Here is a 22,386-nt window from a genome sequence, read left to right on the forward strand (position 1 = left end):
CTCAGCAGCAGACAAAGAACTCAATGTTACAACTTACTTTAAAAGTTTTTTTATTAATCCCACAAAGCAAAAGGATATTGACGGTAGTTCCATCCAACCACGATAAGCACATGTACCTTTGGTTAAAACAATGCTTGCTTATTTTGAGTACAATACCTGCTTGTAAGCCTTAAAACACAATGCACAGAGCTCAAGCTTAGAACTTCCTAATATCTCACTAGATATACTTCTCTGTAGCTTAGGGAGTTAGTCTACCAAGCGTTAATACAAAAACCATTTTTCTATTTGTCCTTACTTTCTACTTCTATTATAACTTTTCTGCTGACAAATCTTATGGCTACCACTTAGCTCTAATCACAGTTCTGCTGTCTCTGAGGTCTGCCTTTTGCAGCTTTCTCAAACCCCTCTGATTTTAAGGATTCCAAAATTCACTGTCACAAAAGCACTCTGGGTAGCACTGATCGAAAAAGGCAATTGCAGTTTTACAGATAAATTTCAATTGGCAAGGAGAAGAGGGGCAAGAGCAGCCATGATCTCCAATTCCCAAAGGCAAAGGCAACAGCAGCCTCCTGCTGTCACCTCAGGGTGAGTAAAACAGTGCTGAAAACAGCGCTGGAACCCGATCCTTTCTTTCTCTGAGGGGTGGCTCAGGGCAGCACAGGCGGGCCCTGAGGAATCAGGGCTGTGTGTGGGTGATTGCTGCTCTAGTCCAGAATTGAGCTGGAAAAAGCCCTTGGGAGCCGAGGCAGGAGCAGGTGGGAAGGGGCCGGCGCTGCTGCTGCTCCTGGCCGGGAGCCCCGGCTGGGCCGGGCCGGCGCCCCCTGCGCTGCGGCTGCTGCTGCTGCCAGAGCCGGGCGGGACTCGGGGACAGGGAACGGACACGGGGGGACAGCAAAGGCCTGGCGGCTGCAGGGATGGTGGCGCTGGGGCCAGCGCCAGCACAGAGCTTCAGCCCGCAGTTAACCCCGAGGGAAACACTGGGGAAAGGCTCCATTTCAGCCTTTCTGCACTCGTGGCTGTGAAGGGACCGAAATAAAAGGAGAACAAGCAGGGCCCGACCCCTTCTCCTTTGGGAGGAGCCCCAGGCCAGTGGCTATGAGGGGCCATGAGGAGCCATTAGGGGCTGTGAGGGGCCGTGAGAGGCTGGCAGGGGCTGTGAGGGGCTGTGAGGAGCCATCAAGGGCTCTTGGGGACCTTGAGGGGGAGAAGACTCTCTGAGAGGCTGTGGGAGGCCAGGCACCTCATAGAACAAAGGGTCCATTGTGACACTGTGGAGACAAGGAGGCTGTTGTTTGCACTATGGAACCTGATGGAACTAAAAGTCCATCATTACATTCTGGGGCCTCATGGAGCCATGGAGACCATTAAGACACTTTAGGACCCACTGGAACCAAGGGGCCATTGTGACACTGCAGGGCCTCGTTTAACCAAGGGCTCATTGTAGCACGGCAGGGCCTCATGGAATCAAGGGGATCGTAGTGGGGCTCCATGAGACCACAGGGACATTCTGACTCTGGGGAACCAAGGAGACCATTGTGACACTACAGGGTTTGGTGGAACCAGGAACTCATGTAACAGTGAGGGGCCCAATGGAATCAAGAGGCCATTCCATACTTCATGGCTTCATGGACCCAAGGTGCCCTTGAGACACTGCAGGTCTCATGGAATTCTGGAGACCATTATGGCACTTTGAGGCCTTGTTGAATCAAGAGGCTCTGCAGGGCCTTGTGGAACCAAGGAGCTCTTTGTGACACTGCAGGGACTTGTGGAAGCAATGAGACCATTCTAGCACTCTGAGTCCCTATGGAAGCAAGGGGCCAGTGTGATCCTGGGGAGCCCAATAGAACCAAGGGTTCATTGTGGTACTCTGCACAGTTCCATGGAACCAATGAAACCATTTTGACACTGCAAGACTGCATGGAAGCAAGGGGCCACTGTGCTAATTGGGACCCAAGGAGACCACTGTGATATCACTGGACTTAGGGAAACAAAGATCTCCTGTTAAACTATGGGGCCCCATGGAACCAAGTGGACATTGTGATGCTGCAGGGCCCCAAGGATCCAAGGACATGGAAAAGTTCTGGTTGGCTTGGCCTGACTGGTCCAGCTGACCATGGCATGTTGAGGGCTGCTTCTCATCTGCCCCTAAAACCCTGGACTTCTGTGCTTTCCTTCCTGTGGGAAAGAACTCTTCTTTTCCTCCAGGATTCATGGCTGAAACTGGAATTCTACATCCAAATTCAATTATATCGAAGGATGATTCCTGTATGAAACCTGCAAGAACAGACAGCTCTCGGTGGCCTTGGCATCTTGGAGGCCACCTCTCATCTGCCTTCAAAACACTGGGGGCCCAAGCTTTTCTTTCCATGGAAAAATCATCTTTCAAGTGCAGGTGTCCATAGCCAAAATTGGGAATCTGCCTCCAAAATTTCTTATATCCAAGGATAGCTCCCAGACAAAAGCTGCCAGGACTGTCTAGGTTCCCTTGGCTTCCGGAGGGCCAGCTCTCATCTGCCTGTGAAACACTGGGGCTCTGTACTTTCCTTCCTATGGAAAAGAACTGTCCTTCTTATCCAGACGCCCATGAACAAAACTGGGATTTGGCCTCCAAACTCCATCTATCCAAGGATTGCTCCCAGACAAACGCTGCCAAGACAAACAGGTCTGGCTGGCCTTGGCCTCCTTGGGGCTGCCTCTAATCAGCCTTTGAAACACTGGGGCTCTGCCCTTTCCTTCCTGTGGAGAAGAACTGTCATTCTGGTCCAGGCACTCATGGCTGAAATGGAATTCCACCTCCAAAACTCCCCAAATATCCAAGGGTTGCTTTCAGACAAAAGCTGCAAGGACAGACAGGTCTGGCTTGCCTTGGCCTCTGGTGACTGCCTCTGATCTGCCTTCAAATCCCTGGGGCTCTGTGGTTTCCTTCCTGTAGAAAAGAACCGTCCTTCTTGTCCAGGCAGCCATGGCCTCAAGCACATGAGCACTGTACAGGGACAGAGGAGCTCTGTGCTCAGTGGGGTGGAGACTGAGGACAGCAGAGGAGAGGCCTGGGAGGGACTGAAGGGTGGATCATTTTACCATGGTAGAGAACAGCCAGAGAAAGAAAAAAAATCAAGCTATGGAAAGCTGGGGAAGAGAAGATTAGGAAAAAAGAGAGAGGGATTTCCCTCCCAGGGCAGTGCTGTGGAGCAACACATCCCCCAGAAGGAGTCTGGGTCAGCCCCAGGCTTTGTGTGGGCAGGCAGAGGCAGGCAGGAGGCAGAGCTGTCAGCAAAGGAAGGGCCCAGCCAGGTGGGGCAGCCGGGGGATGCCGACAGCCTGCAGGGACAGAGGCGCAGGGCAGGGACACCGTAGGACAGCCTGGGCTGCACAGGGCACAGGCATGGGCAGCAGCTGCAAGACAGCCCTGCCAGAGCCAACTTGGGCAGCACTTTGGCCATGGCTGCTGGGCCTGGGCCTGAGGCAGGAGCAGGAGACAAGTGACCCTTGCAGGCCTGGGGCCTCATGGCCTCCTTGTCCCTGCTATCCCGCACGCTGCCCAGCGTCGCAATAAACATAGACTTTCTAACTTTAAACTCTTAGAGAGACTTTGTCTGTCACAGTTGGATATCGGTACTAGATCAATATCCATATATTTTTATTAAATCACATCACTGCCTCCAGTGTTCTGCTCTAACTGGAACCTGGGGACACTTTCCCAGTCGTGTCCCTCAGTGGAACCCATTAAAACTTCAAGAAACTTTTGGAGTTTCAATTTAAGTTTGAGTTGCTGAGAAGTTTTCTGAAGACTCTCTCAGGGACTGAGTCTGATGTAAACAATACCAAATCCCCAAGAGGCTCATTAAAGTCCTTGTGCTGTGTCTGTGCTGCTGAGCTTTAAAGGAACAGCTCTTCCCAGGGCCAGCTCCTCTCCCAGCCCAGCAGGGCTGAGGGCTCTGCCTGCAGGCACTGAGGGCACAGGAGCCAGGCAGGGACAGGCTGAAGGCAATCAGGATTGGGAAGACATTGAGCTGAGACTTCACGTGGGGAAAGATCTTCACAGCCCTGTGCATGGTGAGTGTGTGGGTGCAGGGCAATGTCCCCTGTGCTCCTGGAGGGATCTCCTGAAGCCAGCACACCCCAGAGCCTGGGGGATGTGTCAGGAGGACTCTCCCAGTTTCTCTGTGGCACAGGAGGAGCAGGAGGAGCAGGAGGAGGAGGAGGAGGAGGAGGGGGAGGATGTGCTGCAGAGCGGGGCTGCCCTGGGCACCGTCAGAGGGACAGGGCAGGACGGCTCCTGCTGCCAGGGACGGCTGCAGGGGCTGAAGCTGGGGCTGCAGCCAGGGCTGCCCAGGGCTGTCCTGCAGAGCAGCTCCTGCAGCCCTCAGGGCTCTTGGCCAGCCCAGGGCATGTGCCACCTGCCAGGGGCAGCTCTCAGCCTGCCTGGCAGCTCCCCATGGACGCTGCAGGGGAGAAGTTCCAGGTGCAAGGAGCCACCCCCATCAGGGCAGATTCCTCCTGCTCTGGAGATGGTGCTGCATGGCCAGGGCTGCTCTCAGCTTTCTCCTAAAGGGAAGGGAAAGGGGCTGTCAGCTTTGGCTGTGTCCCTGAGCCTCCTGCACTGTCAGCCTGGGCATCAGCAGATGGGCCTCAGATCTCCCTCAGAAAGTGCCTCCTCAGCCTCCTCTCCCTACAGACAGCAGCAGCAGCACCTTGGCTTGCAGCATCTCTGTTTGTCTGGCCTGCCCTTAAGGCCCTGCTGCCAGGGAGATGCCCCTGGGCAGTGCCCTGTGCTGGGAGGGGTCTGCAGGGCAGATCTGAGCCCCCAGGGCTGGGCTGGGCTCTGGCAGCACTGGCAGGGACAAGGCTTGGATAGACAGAAACAGTTCCCAGTAGGCACAACTCCAGGCAGCAAAGAGCAAGAGCAACACTTTGCATCCCTCCATGTTCAGCTGCACAGGGAGAGAGCAAAGAGTTTCGAAAAAATTTTTTTAAAACAGCATTTCAAAAGTCCACTTTGTTTTCAAGCACATTTTAAGTGTGATCACCCTGAACTCGAGGGAGGGGAAATGATCAAAGGGCACCTGTGTGGGGACCAGCAGGTCCGACTGCACTGGGGCTCAAGGAGCCCTGTTTTCCCTCTGGGCTCCCCAGTGTTCAGCCTGAGAGCCATGATGACGATGAATCAGTAAGTCAGCAGCAAAAACACCCAATCAAAGAATTCTAGCAAAGTCCCCCCTCCAGGAAGAGAATTAATTTTGAGTGGATTCCATGCAAAATTCATAGGACTGACTCAAAAAGTTGGACCCAGCTTGTCAATGTCTTGTTTCAACAGTCCACCATGCCCAGAGTGAAGCAATGTCCAACAGCAGCTCCATCAGGCACTTCCTCCTGCTGGCATTGGCAGACACGCGGCAGCTGCAGCTCCTGCACTTCTGCCTCTTGCTGGGCATCTCCCTGGCTGCCCTCCTGGGCAACGGCCTCATCATCAGCACCGTAGCCTGCGGCCACCACCTGCACATGCCCATGTTCTTCTTCCTGCTCAACCTGGCTCTCAGCGACCTGGGCTCCATCTGCACCACTGTCCCCAAAGCCATGCACAATTCCCTCTGGGACACCAGCACCATCTCCTACTCAGCATGTGCTGCACAGGTTTTCTTCTTTGCCTTTTTCATGACAGCAGAATTTGCACTTCTCACAGTCATGTGCTACGACCGCTACGTGTCCATCTGCAACCCCCTGCACTACGGGACCCTCCTGGGCAGCAGAGCTTGTGCCCACATGGCAGCAGCTGCCTGGGCCAGTGCCTTTCTCAATGCTCTGCTGCACACAGCCAATACATTTTCCCTGCCCCTGTGCCAGGGCAATGCCCTGGGCCAGTTCTTCTGTGAAATCCCACAGATCCTCAAGCTCTCCTGCTCACACTCCAAACTCAGGCAAGTTTGGCTCATTGTGCTAAGTGCTCTCCTATATTTTAGTTGTTTTGTGTTCATGGTTTTCTCCTATGTGCAGATTTTCAGGGCCGTGCTGAGGATCCCCTCTGAGCAGGGATGGCACAAAGCCTTTTCCACCTGCCTCCCTCACCTGGCCGTGGTCTCTCTGTTTCTCAGCACTGGCTTTTTTGCCTACCTGAAGCCCCCCTCCATCTCCTCCCCATCCCTGGATATGTCACTGTCTGCTCTGTACTCAGTGGTGCCTCCAGCCCTGAACCCCCTCATCTACAGCCTGAGGAACCAGGAGCTCAAGGATGCCTTGGGAAAACGGGTGACTGCATCTTCAGAAGCAATAAATTCTCTTTTCTGCTACAGAGCCTTCAGAATATAACTCTTTACAATCTCAGCCTTTTTCCCCCTATTTGTCTATTTTTTACTATGGTAACTTTTCCTATTGTTCTAGTGTTTCCTACATAATACTGTAGGATTTCTCTTAGCATTTCTACATGAATATCTACCTTTCTTTTGAAACACAAAGACTTGCAAGAGGCTTGTTTTCTTGGCATTTAAATAAAAAGAAGTGCCTGCCCTGACTTGTCTGTCCAAGGCGATACCTCAGCCCTTCTCTGTCCCCGCAGGGGCAGTGCCTGTGAGCAGAGGTGGAGGGAAGAGACTCCCAGCACAGCAGCACAGCCAGGGACAATGGCCCTGGCTCTTCCCCCATCTGCTCTGCCCAGCTCCACCCTGTCCTTGCCAGCCCTGCTGTGGCTGTAAGGCCGGAGTGCTCTGGCAGCTTGGTCCCTGTCCTGCTGCGTGTCCCTGCTGTGGCCACAGGCAGGGCCAGGCCATGGGCACTGCTGGGACACAGCTGGGCTCCAGCACAGCAGCTCCATCAGCAAAGGGCATCTCCTGAGGGCAGGGCAGGGAGGCTTTGCTCTCCTCCAGAGCTGCTGTCAGCAATGTGCTCCAGGAATGCCCTGGCCCAGCAAAGCCCAGGGCCTGGGGCAGGGGGGAGTGTGCAGGGGGGGCTCACAGCAGTGTCCTGGCCCAGCCAGAGCTCCTGGCATGGACCTGAGGCAGCAGCAGAGCAGGGCCTGGGCTGTGTCTTTGTTCTGGGACAGCCTGGGAAGGTGGCCCAGGGCAATTGTCCCACAGCAGCCCCTGCAGCCACCATTGCCAGCACTGGCCTCTCCCCACCTGCAGGAGGTTGTTTGTCCCTGCACGGAGGGACACCAAGGGACCAGGCCAGCAGGCCATGTTTACTCTGTGCTGAGGAGATCTCAGCAGCGCATGGTGTGTGTGTGGGGAGATGAACCCCAGTGAGCACAAACACCATCAGCAGCACCCGGGGGTGGCACAATTCCAGTGGCAGAAACAGTGCCTTGAGGCCACTTCACTCTGAGAGTAACATCCTCTGGGAAAACACCTGAATTCTTTGCTGGGTTGTGGTTAGGACGGCATGGAGAGAAATATCCCAGGCAGGGAGGCTCCAGGAAAAAATGCTCAGGGCAGCCATGGACTGCACAGAGAGACATTGGATAGAGTGAGGGTCTGTGGGGAGAAATCACAGCTGCCTCCCTTCTGAACCACCCCGAGGACCTGACAGGGCTGTGCTGTGTTCTGGGCACTGACCTGGAAGTGAGGGATGTGGAAAAGGCCTTTGGTGTCAGGGCTGTTGAGAAGGCTGGGCAGTGTCACTGTGGGACCTCTCTCAAACCCATTGGAAAGGCCAGAGCCAACCCAGAGGGTCCTGGGCACTTGGGAAGGGCAGACATGGAACCAGTCTGCAAACAGGGCAGGGAGGGAGACTGGGAGAGTCACAGCCTGGTCAAGCTCAGCAGGGAAGGGGATGTGGCAAATCCTCCTGCAGCTGTTCCAGGCACTGGCAGGACAGGGCAGGGACTGCAGAACTCACGTGGGAGGGAAAAGAAGGGGATGTTGTGTGCCCAGACTTCAGCCAGGCCTGGGACAGGGTCTGCTGGGATCTCCTCAGAGCCAGACTGGAGAGAGCTGGGCTGAAGGAGTGGAACATGGGCTGGGTGGGAATTTGGCTGAACAGTGAGGGTCAAATGTCATCCATGGTACAGAGTCCTCTTGGCAGCCACACCCTGGTGACATCCCTCAGTGACCAGCCCTTGGCCACCACTGTGGAATATTTCTATTGTGTCTACAATGGCATGAAATGAACTTTCAATTCCTTTGTGGATGCTGCCAAATTGCAGGGAGTCTGTGACTGAACTCATGTAGTTAATGATGCCTGCAAAACGTAACTGGGCAAGATGATAGAGTTGGTTAAATTTGTCTGTCCATCAGGTGCCAAAAAAGCCACAAGAAATGTCAGAAAAAAACTTATGCATCAGAAGAAAGTCAGTTCAATAGGGAAAACCCTAACATGACAAAAAAAATCCCAAACCCAATCAAAAAAAATAAAGCAAGACCCACACACAACAACACAAAAACCTCACAAACAAACCGACCACAAAAAGAAAAAGCCACAGAAGAAAAGCAAATCCACAGAAAATCTCCTATCAGCAGAAAATGTTTTACTACCCTGTGGCAGGAGAGGATTCTGTATGTGTAGGTGCTGGTTTGAAAGAAAAATGTCTTTAAAAAAATTAATCCCCTACCCTCCTTGCCGCCCGCTTCTCTCAGGTGATTGCTGATCATGGTGTGACATGGAGTGGAACATCCCTTGGGTCAGTCCAGCCCAGCTGTCCCATCCCTGTTCCCCAGGAACACTTGCCCACCCCAGGCCCATCGGTTGGGGGGGTTGCAGACGCCTCATGCGGGGCGAGCACTGAGACAAGGACAGGAGAACAGAACAACATTTACTCTTGTCAAGGACAGTAGAACAGAACAGCACAGCCTTGGAGAAACTGGCAAACAGAAACCACACAAAATGCAAGCAGGATGCCAGCTCAGCTCTGCAAGCCTGACAAAACACAAGTTATGCAGAACAATAATATTGCCCTTACTCTAAAGGGGGGATCAAGGAACAGCCACCTAAAAAGGACCCTGGATGTTGAAGACAGACCGCAAAGAAGCATAAAAGGACATGTGATAAGGGGTGCAACTATGTCAAATAAACTTAAAGGAAGTGGGGATAGCTAATGGATACATAATGAGTGTGTGTGATAAAAACTCTGTTCATTTAATGCTCAGTGCACTCGAATGGAGGAAGGATGGCCCAAATTACCACCATGCTGAAATAAAGAAGACCTGCTTTCAAATACTCCAAACTCTGTTCAGAAGTTTCTATCCAGTGGATTTCAGTATCAGGGGTGTCCTTGGCTCCATTATGCCCCACAGTTTCACAATGGCCCCTTGGTTCCATGAGGCTCTGCTGTAGAACAATGCACCCTTGGTTCCATTGGGTTCCGTACTGTCAAAATGGCCTCCTTGGTTCTGCACTGCCACAATGCTCTCCTTGGCTCCACGAGGCCTTGGTGTGTCACAACAGCCCCTTGGTTCCATCAACTACCACAGTGTCACCCAGGTCTCTTGGATCTGCAGTGTCACAATGGACAATTGGTCCCAAGCAGCCCCGCTGTGTCACCATGAATATTTGGTTCCATGGGGCCCCAGAGTGTCACATCAGTCCTTTGATTTCATGACGCCTTGCTGTATAACAATGGCCCCTCATTTCCATGAGGTTTTGTACTGTCACAATGGTGTCCTTTGTTCTTGACCGTAACAATGGACCCTTGGTTCCACGAGGTTCCATGATGTCACAATGGTCTCCTGGGTTCTGTGGTGTAAAAATGGCTGCTTGGTTCCATAAGCCTCCTCGATGTCACAAGGGTCTCCTTGGTTCCATGAGGCTCTGCAGTGTCACAATGTCCCATAGTTTCCACGAGCTTCTGTCCTATCAACCGTGTCCTTTGTTCCAATGAGGCCCCACAGTGTCACAATGGCCCCTTGGTTCCATGAGGTTCCACAGCATCACCATGGTCTCCTTGGATCTGCAGTATCTCCAAGGACCATTGGTTCCATGTGGCCCTGCCATGTCACAGTGGTTCCTTGGTTCCATGAAGCCCCAGTGCATAACAATGGAATCTTGGTCCTGTGAGGTTCTGTACTGTCACCATGGTCTCCTTGGTTCTGGACTGTAACAATGGACCCTTGGTTCCACGAGGTTCCATGATGTCACAATGGTCTCCTGGGCTCCATGAGGTTCCATGATGTCACAATGGTCTCCTTGGTTCCACGAGGCCTTGTTTTGTCACAATGGACCCATGGTTCCATGAGCTTCCATGGTGGCACCATGGTCTCCTCAGATCCTCATTGTCACAATGGACAATTGGCTCCATGGGCCCTGCTGTGTCACAATAAACCCTCAGTGCCATGAGGTTCTGTGGTGTCACAATGGTCTGCCTGGTTCAACGAGGCCCTGGAGTGTCACAATGCCTGCTTGGTTCCGTGAGCTCCCATAGCATCAACAATGGTCTCCTTCTTTCTGCAGTGCCATAATGGACCCTGGTTCCATGAGGTCCCTAAATGTCACTGGTCTCCTGGGTTCCATGTGGCCCTGCTGTGTCATCACGGCCCCTTGGTTCCATGAGTTTCTGTACTGTCAGCAATGGTTCCTTTGTTCCAATGAGGCCCTGCTGTGTCCCAATGGACCCTGGGTTCCATGAAGTTCTTCAGTGTCACAATGGCCCCTTGGATCCATGAGGTCCCACAGTGTCACCATGGTGTCCATGGATCCACACTGCCATGATGGACCATTGTTGCAGCTGGAATAGCTGCTAATAAAGCCCAGGGTAGGGAAGCACAAAGGGCCTTTGCATGGTACCCACAGATGTTTGATTCAGCCGTGCAGTGAGATGTTCAGGGTCACAAGGCAGGACTCCTGGGCAGGACTCCTTCTGTATCTCCAGAGGCAGGGGCTGGCCAGTGCCATGGGGCAGTACAAAGATGGGGCCAATGGGGGAATAGGGAGGGAGTGGCTGAGGGACATGGGACAAGGGGAAGGAGCTAATGGGGTTGAAAAGCTTTTGAGGGAAGCTTCTTGTGTCTCACTAACCCACGGAAGCCTCTCAGGATCTCCACAGCTGCAGAGTGTCACAATGGCCCCGTGGTTCTTTTGGGGTCCTCAGGATCCCAGTGGCCCCTTGGCTGCATGAGGCCCAGCTGTGTCACACTGGCCCCTTGCTTCCACTGGGCCCCACATGATCACAATTGTCCCCCCTTTGTTCTATGAGGCCCCACAATATCACAATGGACCTTTGGTTCCATGAGTTCCACACTGTTCCATAAATCCTTGGTTTCCCAGGGCCCTGTAGTGTCACAATGGTCCCTTGGTTCCGTGGTGCCACACAGGGCCACAATTGCCCTTTGGCCCAACAGGGCCTCATAGTGTCACAATGGACTCCTTGGTTCCATGGAGACACAAAGTGCCACAATGGCCCTTTGGTTTCACCAGGCCTCAAAGTGTGAAAATGGCCTCCATGGTTCCATGTGGCCATGCTGTGTCACAATGGACCTGTGGTTCCATGATGCCCCATAGTGTCACAGTGATCTCCTTGATTCTACACTTTAAGAATCCCCCCTTGGTCCCATGGAGCCCCACAGTGTCACTATTGTGCCCTTGGTTCCATGAGGCCTTGCTGTGTCACAATGGCCTCCTTGGTTCCATGATGTCCCATAGCAGAGCAATGGTCTCCTTGGTTCCACAGTGTCAGAATGGCCCCTTTGTCCCATGGAGCCCCACAGTGTCACTTTGGACCCCTTGATTCCACGAGGCCCTGCAGTGTCACAATGGCCCCTTGGTTCCAGTGGGTTCTGAAGGGCCATAATGTTCTCCATGGTTCCATGAGGCCCTGCAATCTCCCAATGGACCCTTGGTTCCAAGGGCCCCGCAGTGTCACAAGGCTGCCTTAGTTCCACAAGGCCCTGCAGTGTCATGGTGGCCCCTTGGCTCCATGAGGCAAAGCAGAATCAGAATGGCCCCTTGGTTCCATGGAGCACCACGGTGTCACCATGGACCCACTGGTTCCACAGGGCCCCTCAGTGTAACAATGGACCTTTGGTTCCATGAGGTTCCTCAGGGTCTCAGTGGCCCCTTGGCTCCATGTGGCCCTGCTGTGTCACAGTGCCAGGTGGTTCCATGAGGCCCCACAGTGTCCAAATGGTCTCCTTGGTTCTGGGAAGCCCCACAGAGCCACAAGGGACCCTTGGTTCCAGGAGGCCTTGCTGTGTCACAATGGACTTTTGGTTCCAGGAGCTTTCACACTGTCAACAATGGTCTGAGCACTGCAGTGTCACCATGGATCCTTTGTTCCTTGAGGTTCCAGAGCATAACATGATCCCCTTGATTCCAGAAGGTTCTGCAGTGTCCCAATGGACCATTGGTTCCATGCAGCCCCACACTGTCACAATGACCCCATGGCTCCAGGAGCTTCCACACTGTCAGCAATGGTCTCCTTGGTTCCCTGAGGCCTTGCTCTGATACAATGGACTTTTGGTTCCATGGGGTTCCACTGCATCACAATGGACCCTTTGTTCCATGGGGTTCCCCAGCGTCACAGCTGACTCCTTGGTTCTGTCAGCCTCTGCTGTCACCAAAATCCCAAAATATCAGAATAAGGCTCCATAACACTAATTTGCTGTTAAATAGGGCATCATTTATTGAGGCCTAATGTGTAACATGAAATAACTCCTAACCTTATGAGGACATGTAATTCTACCAGTGTGTTGCTTAGACACACTGGATAAATTCGAATTACAATTTACCCATTTCCATAAAACCCACCCCAAGTTCCCAGATTCAGACCTTGTTTTCTCTATCCCTGCACCCTTGAGCCAGATGTCTTCTTCTTCTCTTCCAACCACCCTTGCTGGGAAAGCAGCCCCTGCATGCCTTGTTCCTGTGCTGAAAGTTCCCAGGCAGGGTAAAAATGGAATGAACCCTTTTGGTATCAGCGGCAGGCTTTGTGTGGGCAGGCAGAGGCAGGCAGGAGGCAGAGCTGTCAGCAAAGGAAGGGCCCAGCCAGGTGGGGCAGCCGGGGGATGCCGACAGCCTGCAGGGACAGAGGCGCAGGGCAGGGACACCGTAGGACAGCCTGGGCTGCACAGGGCACAGGCATGGGCAGCAGCTGCAAGACAGCCCTGCCAGAGCCAACTTGGGCAGCACTTTGGCCATGGCTGCTGGGCCTGGGCCTGAGGCAGGAGCAGGAGACAAGTGACCCTTGCAGGCCTGGGGCCTCATGGCCTCCTTGTCCCTGCTCAGCAGCCTGGCAGGGGCCGCCCCATGCTCCTGCCCTTGGCATTGCACATCCCCACATGCCAGTGCCCATCCCGGCAAGAGCCCTGAGCAAGGAGGGAGGGACAGGATCTGCCTGGCCAGGCCCTGGGGCTCAAGCCTTGGCCCTTGGCATTCCTCAAACACATCCAGCTTTGCTCAGCACCAGAGACACCTTGGCCTTGTTTGTCCCCAGCTGTCATCACTGCCTCCAGTGTTCTGCTCTAACTGGAGCCTGGGGACATTTTCCCAGTCGTGTCCCTCAGTAGGATCCATTAAACCTTCAACAAACTTTGGAGTTTCAATTTAAGTTTGAGTTCTTGAGATGTTTTTTGAAGACACTCTCAGGGATTGAGTCTGATGTAAACAACATCAAAGCCCTGACAGGCTCATTAAATTATCCTAGTCCAGTGATGGAGAAAGATTTCAAAGAACTTGTCAGAAACAGACATTCCTAGTTTAAACGATGTATTTTATTTTATTTCTCTTTAGTGCAGAGAGGATTGCAGCATTCTGTGATTGATATTGACCCAGGGTCTCTCCTCAGCAGCTCTGGCCGGCTCACAGAAGCTGTGCCTGGAGCTCTGACCCAGTGTGGACAACCTTGCTCCACAGTGCCCAGCCCCATCCTGTCTGTCCTCACTCCCCTGGGACCTGCTGTGCTTGGAGAGCTGGCTGCACCCAGCCTAAGAGGAGTTTTCCCTTTTTGGGGTTTTTTGAAGCAATCTGAAACTCCTGAGTTTCCCCACTGAAAACAGACACACTGCTCAGGTGTGCGCCAGTCCAAGGTGCCACCAAAGCCACTGCAGAGCTGCCCTGGGCCAGCTGTGAGGGTGGATCATCAGCCCAAGCTGCACTGGGCCACTGCAAGGGGCTGTGGCCATGGGCACTGCACTGACCCCACTGCTGGGTTTGGCTGCCATGGCCACCGTGAGAAATTAAACTGCCCTTGGAAATACTGGGGAGGACTGGGACATACTGGGGAAAACTGGGAAGGACTGGGACAACCTGGGAACACGGAGGAATGCGGAGGGGCAATCTGGGTGGAGTGGGATGGACTGTGGGGGTGCACCGAGACATACTGGAACATACTGGGACATACTGGGAGTGATACTGGGGGATACTGTGGCAAAGTGGGGACATTGCGGGGAAGACTGGGGCCACTGGGGCATCCTGTGGATGACCCTTGGGGAGGAACTGGAAGGGACTGGGAATAAATTCAGGTGTATTGAGAGGGACTGGGCTGTTCTGGGATTGTACTGGTCTGTACTGGGGATGAACTGGGCTGTACTGGGAGGGACTGGAGGAGGGTGAATTGGCTGTTCCCCCCTCCTCCACATCCCATTTGCCGAGGCTCCCGCCCATCACCGCTCATAGCGAATCAGCGCCAGGGATCAGGGCTTTGGAGGTGGTGCCGAGGGTGCGCGCCATCTTTTCTTTTTGCCTACAACTCCCGTCATGCCCCGCGGCCCGGTTGAGCCCCACTGCATCCGGGACTGCAACGCCCGTCATGCCCCGCGCTACAGAGAACCCCGGGATCCCCCCCTATCTGTTTCATAAGTGTCCCCCAGAGTCTCCAGGATCCCTCAGTGCCCCCTCACCGCCCATTCGGGACCTCCAAAAGCGTCCCCGGACCCCCTGAGTGCTCCCAACCCCACAGATGCCCGGTACAGCCACTTCTGGGAATTTATCTCCTCTCAAACCCTGCGGCCCCAGAGCCCCTCAGAGCACAGTCCCGTGCCTAAAACTCCTGCCGTGCCCCGCGCCCTAAAGAGCCAGGTTAGAGCTCCCTTAGCTTCCCACAAGAGCTCCTGAACCTGACCTCAAGTCGCGGCTCGGACGCAAAAGTGTCCCTCAAGAGCCTTCCCAGACCCCCAAACGCCGCGTTCCAATCACTTCCGGGACTATAGCTCCCATCATTCTCCGTGGCGCCCGTAGAGCGCTATTCCAGCCGGGACTTCATCTCCCGTCATGCCCCGCGCCCCTCCGAGAGCCATTGCAGCTGCACATCGAATTCCCGTGATGCTCCGCAGCCCCGTTAAACTGTATGATACCCGCGCCTACAACTCCCATCACTCCCCGCGCCCCAGTGAGCCCCGTTCGAGCCCCCCAAGGGCCCGCCCGGACCCCCAAGTGCTGCCCCGGACCCCGAACTGTCCCTCAGAATCCCTGAGTGCCCCTCCAAGTGCCCACCGGTTCCCCAGACTCTCAAGTTCTCTCTGAATTCCCTCCCCAGACCCAAAACTGCCCCAAATGTGTCCCAGAAATGTCTCCATGGACAGAGTGGACCCTTTTAGCCTGTGTGTTAAAAATATTATTAAAAAAGATTACTAAAGGTCTGCAAATATTACTAATTACTATAAAGAGGAAGAAATAAATAGCCAATAGAGCTTAATTAATTCATGAAGGGAATTGTGGTACTTGGAAGCAATGACCAATAACTTTTTCATTGCTAAAAATGTATAGGTTTTTTAAGAACGGCATAAAAATTAGGTAATAAAACTGCAAAATAAGATTTTTATAAATAACAATAATATAATTATAATTTTACTAATTAATAAATTTTATTTTTAGAGAAAGTTGAATATTTTTTTAAAAAAAGTTTTTAGATGTCTGTCTCAGGTGGGCGATGTCAGAAATGGTGAGGCTGTGGGTGAGGAGCAGCTTGTCCAAACCCTTGCTAAACCTGCAAGGGGCTCATTTTTCTCTGTGCCCAGACCTCCTAAGGAGACATTCAGCATCAAGATCACCTGGCGAATGCTTCTGTTACCTCTTCTCTGAGCTGATAAATAAAAACACCTTTAAAATTATGTGCACTTTGGAATCTCCTTTCTGAGGAGAACTCCAAAATGACTCCAATCACTGCTCAATCCCTGGAGACTGGAAGAAATGGCAGGAGGACAAAGAGCTCCTGAGGGCTTTCTGTATTTTAATCAGCCCCACGGTGGATTTGGGGCTGGCTCCAGGAGCCTCAGGCACGGAGAGAAGGATGAAGAAGCTGCTCAAGGAGTCAGCAGCAAAACTCCAAGTGCCTTGGAGCATGGCTGGGCCCCAGTGAGGGCAGGGAGTGCCAAAGGCTGCCCAGGGCCTGGTGAGAGCAGATCCTTGAAGCCAGGATTGCAGGGAGCCCAAGGCTCTGAGCAGGGAACTGCAATGCTGAGCAAGGCCTGGCTTGGCTGTGTGATAAATGAATTCACTGGATTTAAGGATCATACAATTATAATTTTTTTATTATTATTATTATGCAAGCAAGAATAAGCAAAGTTCAGCGCTGGGCGGCCGCGAGTCTCCGCTCCTCTAGGCTCGCACCGTTCCTATCCCCAAGGTTCGCCTTTTATTGCCTTCTTCTCCCGGGTCCAGGGATGACGTGGTCTGTCTTTTGCGCTTGCTCGTTCAGTTGCTAGGGGGTCTTTTTCTGCCTTCTGGTGGTCGTGGGATGAAGGCTCCAAGTCTTCGTCTTTAACCGCTGAGTGAACTTTTCCTTATAAGGCATACCTATACAGTGGAATTTTCAGAACACTATACGATTCCTGCAAGCCTAAGCAATTCTTGTGAGTTTAGGGATTGTTGTTACAGCCTTCCTCTGTGACCTCTTAGGTGAACTTTTCTTTACCATGGAATTCCCAAAGCACTCTACGATTCCTACAAGCCAAGCAACCATATGTGAACCATATCTGGCTATACAATTAAAATCAAGCAGTTTTAGCTATTTAGTTATTGCTTTGATATTGTATAATTATTTAGCTGTGGATTAAATTAATGAACAAACGTATTGCTACTTATTACAATCCCCCATTTTTTTATTTACCAATTTTGTTCATTAAATCTTTTTAGTTCCTTCCTAGCAAGCGTTAACTGAGTTTCCTCATCAGTTAAGCTATGTGCACTAATTATAGCTGCCAATTTCCTTAGCTTTTTCATCATATTCCAATTTATAATGAACAGAACTGCTGACAAAATAAAACCAAGCACAATCAGAATCAAAAGAACAACAATGAGATGGCATATACTGTTTAGGACACCTGTAGTAGTAGGAGCCCACCCGAACAGGGCATCCCACCACCTGTGCTTGCCATCTTGCTTTACCCTCTCTATAATCCGGTGTATTTTTCCTACGTCATCATGAACAGTCACCAGGGTTTTCTGTCCACTTTCCTTGATTCTCTCGAGGATTTGGATCAAGTCTTGATGGAGCATCAGTTGTCTCACTAGAGTGAAGTTCATCCCAATCGGGGTGGGCATTAGCTTGTGAAGCAGTGTGTAGTTGGATTGTAATAGGTGGTGAGAGGTGACTTTAGCTTCATAAGCGATATCACACCCTGTAATCTTAGTGAAGTTACAAGCACAGAAGTTTGAGTGATTCTTTGTATCCACCACAATATCATCTACAAGCACAGAATCACAAATAGTTCTAAAACACGCACATCCATTGCCTATGGATGTAAGAACTGTTTTAGAAGTCTCGTTAGGACAAATCTCAAAATGACAAATGTTTTGCTCCGTGTCTAAACAGATATCTTGAGCTATAATTTCATTGCCTTCACAGATGAACCCCAGTTGTTCTCGGATAATACAAGATTCCAAATCATCAGTTTGCCCGGAGCCATCAAACTGACGGGCCCATCCCCTATGTTCTATAGGATAGAGAACAGCTCTGTCATGGTTTATTCCTAATGCAATAACAGGAAAAACCAGATGTACAGAGGCATTGTGTATGGTCAAGACAAAAGCAGTAGCTGTATTTGAAATAGCATTATAGGTAAAATTCACCAGTTTCCACCAGGATTGGAATTCTCTTTCAAAATCGTTGGCATTGTCCCAGATTATTTTCCAAATTTCTGTGAGGAAAGTGCCTTCCTCACCTTCTCTTATAATCGAGGCAGAAACTGACTGCATCCACAATTGTGCTTGGATACAGCTGAGGGCTGAGGAAACATTATTTTGTGCAGCACTGAGTGCATCAATCACCAATTTGTGATCGTTCACATTTACTCTTTCCCAATTTGGCAAAATGTTTGACAGCATCCACTGGTGTGTCCCCAAGGTTAACAGAGATGCCTTCAGTGGTTGCTGTAATTTGGACAGATCTCTAGTCGTAGCAGCCAATTTGTTCATTAGTACTTGCGAATCAATGCTATTCAGAATTCCCAATCCTGTGCCTAGAACACCGGTCACATCTCTAGGTTTCCTTGTTTTAAAAGAGCTGCGTTTCCAGAGCCAAATGGTCCAGCCTTCAAAGGATGTTTGCAAAAACGGAGAACAAGTTGGCTCTGAATGTCTGAATGTCTGAATGTCTGAATGGCTCTGGATGTCTGAAACATTGGTCTGCATCAGCAGTTCGACCTGTTTGAGACACCATGCTGGATTGAAGAATATTTGGTTTTGACCAGTTTTCCTGATTATATAAGGTCCAATTTTGAAAATTTTTGGGGTGAGTATAACTGGTGGTGCAGGTGGAGTGGTGATATTTTGAGGTTCAGCAGTGGTAGAGTGGTTTTAGTATCTATTATAAATTTAAAAGAAAGGCCCTGTGTATCTTTCGACCAGAGACAGGCTACCTCTGCAGTGTGAGTTCATGTGAAGTTTTGCCAGCAGTCTCGTGTTATTGGGTATGCACAATCTGCTATTTGTTTATCCTCCTGACCCATGGAAACACTGATTGCAATTGCATTAGTATAGTCAGACCCATTAACCATTTGACATCCAATATTAATTTGTTCTCCCACTACTCCTTGAAGCTGCCAGGTTTTCTGCTTCTTCCATTCGTGTCTAGCGTACGGCAGCCTGTCATGCAGTACTAATGTTAGTAAACTTAAACCTGTGGTATTCCCCATAGATCCAGTAGATTGCAAAAAGGCCTGAGACCAGTCAGGGATCAGGTCCATTTATTTAGGGGGATCATGTTCTCTTTGTAAGGCTGATGAGGGTTTCCCCAGGCAGCCGGGAGGCTCAGGGTTATAATAATTAAGGTAGCTCGCCAAGCAGGGCAGGGTCCTAGCAACAAATTTCTTTCTCCTTTCGTACTCATATCTCTTTTACCTGGGGCTTTCCTGTGCTCCGTTCCTGTTCCTGTGCTCTGTTGCTCTCCCCCACTACTCCTCACCTCTCTGCCTCGCCTGCCAGCCCGGGTGCGTCGCTCTGCAGGGATCATTATCTTCTCGGCAGCAGGGGTAGTCTTCAGGGGTGCATTATTTGGGCTTTCTCCTTAACTCCTGCCCCCACTCCTAAGGGCAGGCTGTCAGGCCTCCAGGAAAAGGGTCTCCTGCAAAGGATTTCTTTGATTTTACGATGGACTCTCTGCCGTCCCTAGCGAGCTTTACAGGGCCTGAGTCCCACACCTACTTAGGGTCCACCCTCTGCCTTTTATTCCCTTTCTCCTGTCTTCCTAGAGTTGCGTCGTTCTTCCCTACACTCTCTAGGTTTTTTTTGTTTATAGACTCGGGAATAGCGGCGAATCGTGCTATTCCACTCGTCAGGCCTCACTTCCCGCCCCAGAGGAACGTGGATTCCCTTCTTACACAAGGTAGTTAATATGACTGTCTGGTTTTGGCGTGTGATCCTATGCAATTGGTGTTGGAATTCCCATGCCAGGGCCCAATCTCTTCTCTGTTCTAGATTTTCAACTAGTGACGCTGCTTCTCTGTCAGGGATCTCCCGCTCTCCAGGGATCCTTATAAATTCTCTTAAGGCTCTTAATGGATTTGCTCTTCTCCAATCCCAATCACAAGGAAGACACCATGCACTCCCCACCAAATGTGACTGCAGAATCCACCATTTGTCTTTACAGCCCCTGCAAAAATTTTTACCCACGCCTGACAAGAAGATTCCCGACATTTAAGACACTCGATGTACTTGAATAATTCTCGCCTCACTTCAGCCCCTACTGAAAGAGCAAGCATCAGTTCATTCCAGGTTTTCCACGGCAGAGGGCACTTGAACTCCTGTTCCAGTTCCTGTAGGGGTTTTCTTACCAAGAGTCTCAATCGGTGTAGCTCTCTGTCCCCTAATTCAGTCATTCACGTTCCCAGCTGGCGCAGGTCCCTGTGCCTTCCGAAGGGTTGGCCGTAGATCTCCAGGGCGACTGGTCACCTCCCAGGGGTGTCTGCAGTGATGGGTCCTTTCACTCGACTGGCATGTGTCCAGCCTTTTCCAGCAGTTGGGATGGCTGTTTCTGTGGTAAACAGGACAACATAGGGACCTTCCCATTGGGGTGTTAGGGATGTCTCTTTCCAAGTCTTAATTAGGAGCCTATCTCCGGGTTTAAGCTTATGCATTATTATATCCAAAGGGGGTCTTTGTACCAATAGCCCTTTTCCTTTTAATTCCTCCCTCCATTTCATTAACTGTTGTATGTAACCCTGAATTTGACTATCTTGCATTCAAGGATGGTTCCCTGGGAGTTCTAAGTCCTAAGGCATTCCATAAAGCATTTCAAAGGGAGAGATTCCCACATCCGTCCTAGGTTGGGTTCTCATGTTTAGCAATACCATGGGTAAACATCTGACCCAAGACATTTTAGTTTCTACCATGAGCTTGGTGAGTTGCTTCTTGATTTCTCCATTTGCCCTTTCCACCCTCCCTGAGCTTTGAGGGTGCCAAGGGGTGTGATATTGCCATTTAGTGCCTAAGGCCCTGGTTACCTCTCTCAGTACTTTGTTTGCAAAATGGGGACCTCTATCAGAGTCTAATATTTCTACTAGTCCATACCTAGGGATTATTTCTTCCAGCAGGGTTTTAATCACCACATTTGCAGTAGCCCACAATGTAGGATATGCTTCTACAAAGTGGATTAGATGATCTACCAGTACCAAGAAGTACTTGTATCTCCCTACTTTCGGTAGCTCGGTGAAATCTATTTGTACATGTGAAAAAGGTCGTTGTGCTAATTCCCTTCCTCCTGGAATCCTTTCTCAAGCCTGATGTCTGTTAACTCTTTGGCATGTTATACATCCCCTAACTACTTGTTTTGCTATATCGTAAATTCCTATACACATGTACTTAATAGTAAACTGATCTACTAGGGCTTGGGTTCTCCAATGAGTCTGGTCATGCAGCTGCTGCACTATTCTTGGGCCATAGATTTTGGCAGTACCTCCCTACCATCTGGCAATTTTCAAATACCCCCATTCTCTTTTATTCCCATTTTGTCTAATTTCTCCTTTTCCTGGGCTGTGAAGTTCAGGACTCGAACTTTCTCATCCTCTCACGTTCTCCTTATCCCCTGATCCTGGAATTTTCTGAGAGCAGCTTTCTTTGCCTCTCTGTCTGCTGTGTTGTTTCCTCTGATCAAATGGGAGAGACCCTTTTGATGTCCTTTAACATGTACGATTGCTATTTTCTTTGGGCCTCTTAAACCTTATAGTACCTGAGTAATTAGTTCCTGATGCATTAATTCTCTTCCTTGGGAGTTTATTAACCCTCTTTCTTCCCAAATTTTCCCAAAAGTATGTGCCACTCCAAAGGCGTATTTTGAGTCCGTGTAGATGGTCCCAACCTCAGCTTCCAAGAATTTTAGAGCCTGCAATACTGCATACAGCTCACAGGCCTGGGCTGACCAACTAGGACTCAAAGGTCCAGATTCTATTATTTCCAAATTTTCACCTCCCACAATCGCATATCCAGAGATTCACTTTCCCTCAGCAACTCTAGAGGACCCATCCTCAAATAACCTTTCTCCCCCTTCCAGTTCTTCCTCTTTGAGGTCCGGCCTAATTTTTGTTTGTTTTTCTATGCTATGTAAGCAGTCATGAGTTAAATTCTCCTGTGGATCTCCAAACAAGAATTCAGCGGGGTTTTGCAGAGAGGTGGTTTCAAGTATCAACCGAGGGGATGACAGTAAAATGCCCTCGTATTTCAAAAGTCTTGAGTCTGTTATCCATTTTTCTGCCTTTTGTTGCAATGCTGCCCGTATGTTATGGGGGGTAAAGACTTTCAGTTCTCCTCCATAGGTAATTTTGAGAGCTTCTTCCAGTAAGAGGGCTGTTGCCACTGTAATCTGCAAACATGTTGGCCATCCTCTACTTACGGGGTCTAGTATTTTAGAAATAAATGCTACTGGTTTTCGACTGCCAGCCCAGTCCTGAGCCAGTACCCCAAGTGCTACTCCTGCCTCAGTGTTAACAAACAAATAAAAGGGTCTCCTAACATCCAGGAGGCTTAGCACCGGGGCATTAGCCAATTCCTCTTTTAATTGCTTTAATGATTCATCATCCTTCTCAGTCCATTTCATCA

The 22,386-nt window shown here is 50.8% G+C and overlaps 1 protein-coding gene and 1 pseudogene across 1 annotated transcript; both read left to right on the plus strand.

The window, feature by feature from the left end:
- Window positions 1-22,386, plus strand: part of LOC129131840 (serine/threonine-protein kinase pim-1-like) — a 155,752-nt pseudogene that overhangs the window by 42,106 nt on the left and 91,260 nt on the right.
- LOC129131898 (olfactory receptor 14A16-like) lies at window positions 5,338-6,303 on the plus strand. The gene has a single exon (XM_054650884.2). It carries the CDS (start codon window positions 5,338-5,340, stop codon window positions 6,301-6,303), a length of 966 nt encoding a protein of 321 aa, XP_054506859.2.

Source organism: Agelaius phoeniceus, chromosome 33 (assembly GCF_051311805.1).
Source record: "Agelaius phoeniceus isolate bAgePho1 chromosome 33, bAgePho1.hap1, whole genome shotgun sequence".
Lineage (NCBI taxonomy): Eukaryota > Metazoa > Chordata > Aves > Passeriformes > Icteridae > Agelaius > Agelaius phoeniceus.